Here is an 11,433-nt window from a genome sequence, read left to right as displayed (position 1 = left end):
TTTGCCTCCGGTTGTGTGATGAACGCCGACCAGAGCACCTGTGAGAAAAGGATGGTTAATTCCAGCACGCCCGAGCAAATATGCAGGTAGATAGATAACATGTTGATTGAGGATATGTCTGATCATTGCATTATTAAAACATGTGCAGCTTTGTAGCTGTTTGATTGGCATTCTAGAAGTTGGTGTGAAAGAAGTAATCGAACAACTCTATGGATAACATTTTTAAGTTGTACGTTTTCTTACTGCTTTGTAGTTATGTGAATATGGTAAATAATGTACTGTTAGTGCTTCGATAAAACAGACCCGTGGGGATTCCATTGTAAGATTGGTCCTCTATTGTCCTAAAGGGTGGCCAGACTCTATAACTTAAATATAAATGTATAACAGTGCTCCGTGTCCCGTTCCTAATGCTTTCAAACCCGGGATTCGAACACACAACGACCGGATTCTGGCAGCTATAGTGTGTCGTCGTAAACCACCGAGCTGCCGTAATACCTGTTCTTGGATCTATCCCCTGGCAAGTGATATAACAAAAGTTGTCAACAATCAGACAGAACTCAGGGTATTTGGCAAGAGAATGTACATTGAGTTACAGCTGATTTCGGAGTAACATAAATGTGTATATTTCTGATGTACGTACCATCTCCTTTAACGTCACGACATTGACAAGCCAGTGATTGACATCATGAGAATCGATTTACGCAATTAGGATACGATGGCATGCGACAACCAAGGCAGCGAGCCTAACAACCAGACCCCCATAGTCTTACGAAAAGCCCAAATTCTAACCGGGAACTTCACCTGGACCCGAGATTGGAACATGGAGCAATGTGTTGAAAGTGTATGAACCAATTTCCTTTTTTTTGTACCCAACAGTATCATCCAAACCTTCACCGACTGCATGAAAGCCTCTGTGGAATCCTGTGGTCCAAGCACGGCCGAACTGTACAAGCACCTGCTGTCATCCCAGGTCCCCGCCCCCTGTGTGAAGGGGGAAGGACGACCACACCCATCCCCAAGAGCCGGGCTGGCAAACAACCTAAATGTGGACTTTCTTTTGTACTATTTTCTTTTAGTTTCTTAAAATACGTTACAAACTCAACACATACAAATTTCCCAACGGGTCAAGGGGCTTTCACGGCATTTTCGATCTGTGACGTCATAATACATTCAGATCGAACTTACAAATTGAGTTGCCTTTGCATGTGTTTGTGACGGGTGCCACCGGTGGGGCAGGATATGCTCACCTTATCGCGAACACCTGGTATCATTACTATTTTATAGTGATTCATAAACACATGCTCATGATATGATCGGATTTGTATAATCGACTCTGCTTTAAGCAGAAAGTTCTATTGGATATGGAAAGGGTTCTGTCGCTTTATTTACAAACCTCATATTAATATTTTATTGTGTTATCAGCTAGCACAGAACCCGATCAGAGATTGAACTCTTGTTCTGTGGTTATCTTAAGTCAAACAACAGCCAATAATTATTTATAATATATAACTCTCGGGTATGTTCTTTGATTTCTATCCTCAGAAATATTACACTTCTAAATACACTGTCAATAACATAGGTTTGCATAATACCTGGACAAACCAGGAATAACAAACCATAAAACAACTTTGATGTAGATATTTGAACATATTTAATCTCCCTTTAAGCTACGTGAAGCTGTAACTGATAATCTACATCAGCCAATTACGACTGACCCAGCGGTCAGACACATAGACGGGGATTGGCTACGCAGGAGGTCTTCGTACATGCTGACAGTCGTCTTGCCGCAGCCGCTCACTGCCGACACCAGACACTTCTGGGTGGCACTAGTGGCACTGAAAACAAGCAGAAACACTTCCAGAGTTACCATATACAATTCTGAGTAGAAATATCATATATAAAAAAAGCGCAAGGAATCTGAAAACTCTTGACACTTATTAAAAGTAACAAATGTTATATTTGGGATAACACTTTCCTAGTAAAGTACAGATTCTCGTACTTTTTTGGGTTGAGTCCCGTCCGGGATTCGAACCCACACTTGCCAGAGTGAGGCACCTAATCGCCAGCACAAAACGTCAGCGATCTAACCCACTCAGCCACCGAGGCTTCCACAAGAAATTAAAGTCCGACAACTGGTGGTCTAGATCACGTACTTTGAGTACCCCTCTGACTAGTGTAAATTCGTATTCACTTATTAAAAGCTTGGTGAATAAGAAAACGTTAATACCAGGAAATAACCAGTCTGGATTACGGACATATTCCATAAAGCGCAAAAGGCAAAAAGTGAAACTTATTTGAAATTATCATACTGAGTCAGAGATGACACAAGGTGTTCGCGTAAAGGGAACACATGTCCTGTTTTACCTTTAGTACACGCTTTACAGAAGCTAGTCCATCTCCTTCGTTTGAGGATTGAATACAGGTTCATACTCCTGCACATCAGGGTTACAACATTCAAGGCCTAAGTACAGCTTTTAAAATGTTTATGATAGACTTATGGAAGACATTTCCGAAACAATTCAGCTCAACCATTGACTTTCCATTGCACGTGTTTGTGACGGGTGTCATTGGTGGAACAAATACGATCACATCGGGAACAACTGTCATCATCACTAGTTATTCATAACCATATCACAATGGTCATTACTTTGAATAGAGAATTCGTATGGTTATACATAGGGTTTTGTCGCTTTTATTTGTTTTGCTACAATATATACTATGGGTGTCAGAAACTTAATGAACATCTGGTGGTTACAGTGTGTCACCTGAGTGATTGTGCGTCATCATGCAATCCAGGCGTGGATTTTTATTCATGCTATCAACCACTGGTCTGACTGACCACGACTATTGATAGGTCCCCGGTTAATGCATCTAGATGGAATATTACTGAGTTCAGCCTGATTAAAGTTGCGTTCAGTCATACTGTGATATCCTTTTGGACTACCAGTGACACCGTGGGTTGTAAACACGGTAGAGCCTGCTATATTGTTTGCAGCTCAATACATGCATGCAACTTCTTTACCTATTATCCACGTGAATACACCATTGATCTAACATAGAAATATTTAATAAGGTACTAAGCATTCTTCAGACCGTCATGGTGTCTTCAAACCGAAAGATCTCTGATGAAATTTACTTACGCGCACAGGTGTCTTGGGCTAGTTGAATCCAAAGCTTGGAGTCCATGGCCACTGCCGCAAACTGCTTTAGGTGCATTCTGTACGCACTGAGTGTCGAAATCTAGGAACAGACAATTATAAGAAAGACTCACTATATCATTCTTAAATAAAAATACCATACAACTTTGAATTAAATAAAAAAGAATGCCTTTTCTAAATTATACATAGTTCTTCCTTTTTAAATTTAAATATCGCCGTTTTAAAAATTCCACCTTCAACACGTCTAAAAATCGAAGACATGTATGACTCTATATCCCGGATTTAAATTAGTATATACTAGTTTGAAATAAAATAAATATATTGTATCCATGCACTGTATACTTTCAAAATGACTTTCAAATCTCACCGGGTTTAAAAAAAAATGAAAATGCCAACCTCTACACAAGTATAATTATGGAACTTTAATGTTGTGTGCGTCTCGAGTCTCAACAAAGACATACACGTATAAATAACGGATGGACATTTTGCCGTATATCTTACCCTGGATGTGGCCGCAGAGTTTAGCCAAGCCGTCCTGCACTGTCTGGGAGTCGGCCACCATCGGCTTTGTCACGTGGTCACTGCACTGCTCCTGTACCCACAGAGTACAGTTCACTGCCAGCTGGTAGTTCTTCAGATTACTGTATGATATAGAACGTAACTTATGAAGCACGCTGTATGTTTATGTATATTCTGTGTATGTTACACACAGTTCACTTCCAGCTGGTAGTTCTTCAGATTACTGTATGATATAGAACGTAACTTATTAAGCACGCTGTATGTTTATGTATATTCTGTGTATGTTACACACAGTTCACTGTAAGCTGGTAGTTCTTCAGATTACTGTACGATATAGAACGTAACTTATGGAGCTCGCTGTATGTTTATGTATATTCTGTTTATGTAACATGTACTATTTAGTCATTCTATAATTCATGCTGGGATAGTTGCTTCTGAAATAAGTTCACGTTCCCTTTAATGTGCCCTTTTTGAAAATCATTTCATATCGGTCAACTGTCCCTGGTGTAAAAATGCTCAATAGTATTGTCTCATAAAAACGTAGCTCACCTGCTTGTTTGGTAATATATGTTCTAAAATGTCTAAAATGCTTGCATCAATTCTACATAAGAAAATTCGGAAGATAGTAAATGGAAGCAAAATGATTTTAAAAGTTCTCAAAATAAGTATTTCCGAAGCATGAAATAGATGTACATTCGAATAACACAATGCTTAAAGTTTTGTAAATACATACAATTGACAAATAATGTTACTGGTTCATAAAAGATAAAGATGTATGTGTTTTTATATACGTAATTTTAAAAGGAACCCTGAAAATGTAGAAATATATTTTGGAGACTTTAAGATCTATGCCGCGCTATTCATCTTCCCGAGGCAAGAGAGTTAACTGGCTTTAAAAGTGGAAACTCTCTTGCCTCGGGAAGATGCGCTATTTTCTGTACGCATACGAAATTCCGCTTCTTTACGGATGGATAACCATGCCGTAAATTCTGGGTACACTTTCAGGCGACAATTGAAGCAACATCAAGAAAATGTTTATGGATAATGTCGAAGACGGCGATAGATAACAGACGCCAGAGAAGCAGCGCAACCTCAGATATAACGGTCAAAATACCGCTGTCATCCTGGTTGAGATTGCACATTAGTAAAAAGAACTTTACTTTTCTCACATGTCTCATGTCTAAATTTGTAATACTGTTAATATTGATCAATCGCTTACCCGCGATGTCTGATTTTCCGTGATCCATCAACTGCTATCTTGCCTTTTGGTCCAATGGATACTCGAGACTGGTTTTTGGGGCTTTGATGTTTTATATTAATATTGAACACAGACACTTGTAACTACAGGAGTTCGAGGTGGTAGTAAGCGATTTCTTAAAAATACATATACCTGCACATCGTCTTGCTTTCACTCATTGCCATAGCGTTCATAATGTAATGGCTAGTGCCTTCACTTGTTAGTTGCTTCGGGACATCTAGCAATACACTGTTGTACAATAAGCATTGATGGTAGCTGCTTCGGATGTTTTCAGTGGTGGAACAGTCCACGCTGGTGATGTCTGGGCCTGACGGAAGTGAATGAATTAATATCAAGTCGTAGGAATATGCCATGGTACATGTATTTACAGGAAGGCTTGTTTATAAATGATTCCCAAACCTACTTGATGAAACGACCAGAAAATGTGTATACACATGGCAAATACCAGAATTTCTTTATTTCAGAATATATTGCTTGTTTGTCTGTCTGTTTGTTGATTGTTAGAATATTCCAGCTATATGATGGCGGTCTGTAAATAATCGATTCTCGAACAGATAGTCCACCGATTGACATCATGAGCATCGATCTAAAGCACTTGCAACAATAAATTAATAAGAATGTTTTACAGTCAACCAACACCAAAATGATATGACAGTTAGGTTTTGAGAAATGTTGAGTATATAATGTTCTGTCGCCAGCATCCCTAAGAGTATGACAGGTACAGTTTAACGTTTGGGCTATAGATCGTATATACTAGTAACTATATTTAATTATTTACAACTTTACTCAACACACAACAGAGTTAATATAATGTTCATTAATAGCCTTTGCACACAACTACATCTCCTTAATCCATCTGCTGTTTTACTGATCATATGTGTGTGAGGATGTCTGTCAGTCCTGTTGTGACGAACCTGTAGCAAATGACGAGCAGTCTGTGTTGTTTGGCACGTTTGCTTCATACATATGGAGTGCGGCCTCGCCACAGGCTGGCATGTACTTTCGGGCACATAGCGACGACATCAGTGGTGACCTGACATAGATAATTCAAATGAAATCAACCTTTAATATAATTAAGATTTTGATTAGATTGTGAGGGGTTATAGCTCTGTTTCATGTACAAGACACATCAAATTAACTTTCAACGGATTTGGTATTGTAATGTAATGTATTTCATGTAAAGACTTAATGAGGTTGATATCTTCTAGTTGCTAATGATGGAATGTCAAAGATTCGATGATTTATAGTTTTTGGGAAAAGTAAATATCGGAAGAACCTGTTCATGGATATCAATCAGCCTTTCTATAATACCATGTACGACTATTGGGAAAAAAAGGATTGCAAGAATCTAATAATCTTTTAATCAGGCCTGATGTGAATTACACAAATGTTTTCCTGCCTGTGAACTTCCATAAAGACTTAGAATGGTGGTCATGAGATAAATACACGCACTCACGCACACGGGTTGTATCATTTTAAAGAAGGATACTAGTATTTGACGACAAGTTACTCACAAACAATCTATCTTGTGCATCAACTCAGTAAAGTTGAGGTGAAGGAAATCGTTGGTGGTTATGTAACTGCTGACATCGGCACAGTCCACTGTTTTAGACGTCACTTCGACCATGCAGGTCATGTTGAGCTCTTTGAGGAACAATGACTTACTTAATAGTTAAACAACTAGACAGCAAAGGGTTATAAAAACAGTACTGTTTTATTTATGTACTGGTATAAGTTCTTACGGATGCCTATGGTAAAGTTAAAAAAGGTAGCAAGTTTCTTAACATCTAAGGTGGAAACCAAATTGACATCAATAAAATGAATATGTGCACCGAGAAACCTCATTTCTCGAAGTACTGGAGTAAATCAAAATATATAGAGCTGGTTGTAGTTTCGAGTGATTTGATTTCACAGAGCCAAAAGGACTTGTACATCCCCTTGAACAATTTATTCAGTTTATGAAGGTCGAGTTATCGAGGTTTATCAATAAACAATATATTTCAGACAAGCATGTCGAACATTTTTCTTTCGAACACATCTTACGTGGTTCACAAATTTCAAAACGTATCCTGTTTTGATAACTAATCCTGAATTTAACCCAACTTTACATCTAATACATCCTGCACAAAACGTTTTGAAGACTTGTCATGTCGAACTAAAAACGCATCTGTGGCTTTCAATGTCCCTTTTATGGCTAGAAATATGTTGGAGAGTTACTCAGCTTACAACAGAATTTTTTTTATGGTAACCAGAAAGGAAAGAGGACGGCTTTGGAAAGCTTTAATGTGGCCTTGAATGTTGTAACCTTGATCAAACAATTTTGCACAAGGGTCGCATAACGTTCTTTGAAGGAAAGAGCATGCTCGATTGTACTACTAAAGTTGTGAAATGTCGACACCAAAGGCTGGGGCTGCTGGAATATTGCTCAACAAAAGGTGACTATTGAAAGGTTGAAGTCATCCCTCATATCATAAAAGGGAATTGACTCTTTAAACTTGAGTAACATTCTTAGACAAACATACATTTCCCTAAACATTCCAGAATATTACACATTTCATGAACCACCAACAGTTTCATTTTCCAAGTTGTTATTGGACTTTAATTTTGTTGTCCTTACATGTACATATATATGCGCTCTGCCTCATGGCATTCATTCACCTGATGAAGGAGTAAGAATATACTCAGAAACGTTGTGTTCCTCATGATAAAGAAGTTGACATCTATATCCTCTCTTCCTTATGCGTATCACATCTAAATGCCTTTCAAAGACATAGAGCCTTTGGTTGTTGACAAACATGACAGTCTTGAGCATTCGAGAAGATTCAGGATTGGACAGTTTCTAGAAGGATGGTTGTACCTATATAAGAGCGACAAGAGTGCGATTCGAGGTCTTTTACAAACTGTCTTGCATTTTATCTACCTATCAAGTACGGACGGGATACCTATCTGAAAGCACCGAATTCCAACACCATTTGATTCTAAAATAGAGGCAGCATTGTTTAACGACATTCGACTGAAATTTTCTGGACATTCGTGAGTGCTCGGAAATATATTGTGAGGCCTGATACTTACTGCTATTGCCATTTGTTTGACCATTGTACTGCCTGTTTTGATTGTAAACATAAAACTGTATTTTTGAATAAAATACATTAATCGTGTTTGGTCATTTACTTATTTCACAATTTTAGCTTGTACAAACCCATTTCTAGGATTAGCTTTGCGTTTCAAGTTGGAAACTTCGTAACACTGATACAAGTCACATTATCAGAGGCGATTTAAGACCAATTGAATCTGTTTGAGCAGATAATCAAGTCTGTTTATTCTCTGGCGTTTACTATTGTCTATGATTGACATAACGGCTAGGATCCGGAAACAACTGTGTCCAGTTCATTTGTCTGTACGACATTCAAGTGGTTAATAATTACGCTATACTCACTGTCCTTGTTGCCGCAGGCGTATTCTTGCATTTTCTTCATCTTGTCTGCCGTCATCAACGTGTCGGTCAGGTTTAAACACTTCCTGTTTATGTTATTAATACAATCAGTCGCTTTCCCATAACTGTCAAGATTCCTGAAACAAGTATCGTCAAATGACAATGTTAAAACATGGACAACATGAATAATATGTACGAGTATAATTTCGTATATGTTTTGCAACAACGTTATGAAAAAGGTGAATGTATCATATATTCTGTATCATATAATCAAGAGATACCCAATTGCAGAAACATAGCCCCAACAGCAGGATTAATGTCAAATACTACTTTGTTTGTTTGTTTGTTGTTTAGCACCACACTTAGAAATACACCAACCGCTAAACAATGCTCTCAGGTCATCCCATTTAAGGTCACGTACTTCCTACGGGCTATGGACAATTCTTTTCTGTTTTAAATGTTTATTACCCTTTAAAGCGAGACGTAGACGATCTTTTTATGGTATCAGTCGTACATCTCTTTACTGTCGTTCGGAATATCTCGTATTACCATTTCGAGTTTGCATGATCAGAAAACATTTTCCAACTGTCACTTTCCCGATCTAGTAAGCTGATTGATGGGATGAAAGGTCGTTCTGACATGAACCTACTGGGGTGTCTGATTTTATTGAGTTTTGCAATATTCAAGCTTCAGGATGGCAATCTTCAAATAATTGAGTCTAGATCAGGCAAGCTGATTTCCAGCATGAGCAATTGGGATTCGATGACATGCATCAACAACGCCAGTCACCAGATTGCCAAGACAATATTCGACTTCATACATTGATACTGGGGCATCCTTGATTGTGGCGTAAAACAGCAGTCATTGCACTAAAATCATAGTGGTAGTATTTCAATTATCACGATTATTATGATTTCACAATCATCATTTGAAGCAGTATGATTGTTGATGTTATTAAAGTGTTATTATATGAATTGCTCATACTAACCTACACATGTCATCTAAATAACCTGGGGTTATCAAAGACAATATTGCAGCTCCGGACGAGTTGGTGATTTCGCTTAAGGATGGCACTTTGAGTGCGATGCCGTATTTATCAAGACACTTTTGTTCAAATACGAGCATAGATGATGGATCGCTGCAGTTTAATAGTTGGGAGAAATCGATCACATCTGAGGTTCCATTCTTCCCTGGAAAATTATTCAATGAGTTCTTCTAATTTGTTCTCGCTAATTGCTAAATCAACATCCTCGCATTTAAAATTTAGCTTTCACAGGAAGAAACAGATATATTAGTGCTCGGGAGATTTGCAAATTTGTATCACGTTTTGCGATGGTACAGGGTGTGCTGGGTTACGCAAGAAATTGATAGGGTTCGAGTTTCAGTCGCCATAACACCAAAGATGTTCTCAGTATAACACGAATAAGATGAGTGAGTGAGTACGTTTGGTTTTACGCCGCTTTTAGCAATATTCCAGCAATATCATGGCGAGGGACACCAGAAATGGGCTTCACATATTGTACCCATGTGATGAATCAGACCCGGGTCTTCGGCGTGACGAGCGAACGCTTTAACCACCAGGCTACTCCACCGCCCTAAATTAGACGAGAAATATATGTTACAATTACACTCATAAATCATAGTGTTCGTGTTTGCATGATCCATTATTTCAGCAAAAGCAAAATCCTATAGGCTCTCCAAGCACCCCCAGGACCCAGTATCCAGCGAATAGTAACAACAGATTAATGATACTTGATGACACCACGTCGTCCCAGTTTATGGAGTGAATATCCCATTTAACCATTTAACTAATTCAAAAGGCAGAGACGTAAATAAACTTACCGGAAACCATCGAAAACAGCAGGAACACGAACAGGAACAAGAGCCTCATGGTTGCCAGCGCTTATAATGAACATACACGTTTCCCTGCACATATATTATATGCAGGGCTTGATACACACCCACGTGGGAATCCGTGTCGCCTGTAACATCTGCCTGAATACAATCATGGCATACTTTCAAAATAGATAAAAGGTATTGTGCAAGACAGTGTGCGTTGAACTAGAAACATTTGTTTCTGTACAAAGAGAGATATATCTCTGGGTACAGCAAATGTACCACCAAATTCCTGTCTTGAAGATTAACCATTATCTTTAATGCAATAAGGAAGTGGAATTATTAATGTGGATTCTCTAAAACTCAAAGGATTTGCTTGACCATTTACAATCTCAGATAAGGATCAAGTTCAATTCTGTCAAAACTTAGGAAAACTTCATTCCTTGATCCATAGGGGTTTTGTTACAAAACATGGTGACCATTGATAGAATTGCATATCTATCTCTCGAGGTCAGCCCAATTTGTCAAAAATGACAGCAAATGTCGTCTGAAGTTTACTGAGAAAACAATATGGGAAAAGGTGGACATCATCATTGATGAAATCTATGTAAAATGTGGGGGTAAGACATTTTAGGCAAGAAGTAGGCATCTCAACGGGCACCGATTGTGCCCCCCTTCTTGCGGATCGGTTTCTTTATGCACATGAATCGGAATTTCTCCTCCGAATTCATCTTAAGCTTCAGGTATATCAATGATCAACGAAGTATATATGAATTTTCTCCGACTTTGCAATTCAATGTACACTAAACGCATGTTCCGAAAAAGTTTCAAATGACAAAAATAACAAAATTTCACTTCCCCAAATACAAACTTGACTGACGACTATACTGTCGGAATTGTACGACTCCTCAAAACAAGGAAACAGTTGAAAGAAAACATGTCAATAGGCTTAGCCGATGACAACATTAAAGCAAAGGCTATTCTAATTAATCGTCTCAAGACCCATCCCGTGATCGAGAACGTTTGGTATTTCAATGGCAGGGTTCACAGACACACTACAAAGAAATACAAATTCTATCGAATCTGCTGAATCTGTCATTACTAATAACTATAAAATACCCCTAACTTTTTGTGGCTAAATGTGTATATCTCTCCACAGCCAAAACAGTGAAATACAAGAACTGTTTCTGTAAGTCAAAGAAAGGAAAGAAGGTTCTGACCACTTCAAG

General features: G+C 38.4%; 1 protein-coding gene across 1 annotated transcript; it reads right to left on the bottom strand.

Moving 5' to 3' along the window:
- Nucleotides 1–1,051: 1,051 nt before the first annotated feature.
- On the bottom strand, nt 1,052–10,358 carry LOC124135835. The gene is made up of 10 exons (XM_048382298.1): nt 10,211–10,358; nt 9,357–9,558; nt 8,372–8,505; nt 6,450–6,579; nt 5,850–5,968; nt 5,068–5,242; nt 3,660–3,799; nt 3,141–3,240; nt 1,652–1,835; nt 1,052–1,213 (listed from the first exon to the last, which is right to left on the bottom strand). Exons 1-9 carry the CDS (start codon nt 10,257–10,259, stop codon nt 1,697–1,699), a joined length of 1,188 nt encoding a protein of 395 aa, XP_048238255.1. The 5' UTR covers nt 10,260–10,358; the 3' UTR covers nt 1,052–1,213; nt 1,652–1,696.
- Between the last annotated feature and the right edge of the window lie 1,075 nt (nt 10,359–11,433).

This window comes from Haliotis rufescens, unplaced genomic scaffold (assembly GCF_023055435.1).
Source record: "Haliotis rufescens isolate VD_foot unplaced genomic scaffold, xgHalRufe1.0.p SCAF_4, whole genome shotgun sequence".
NCBI lineage: Eukaryota > Metazoa > Mollusca > Gastropoda > Lepetellida > Haliotidae > Haliotis > Haliotis rufescens.
The sequence above is the reverse complement of the archived record's forward strand: the minus strand, read 5'-3'. Positions and strand labels throughout refer to the sequence as shown.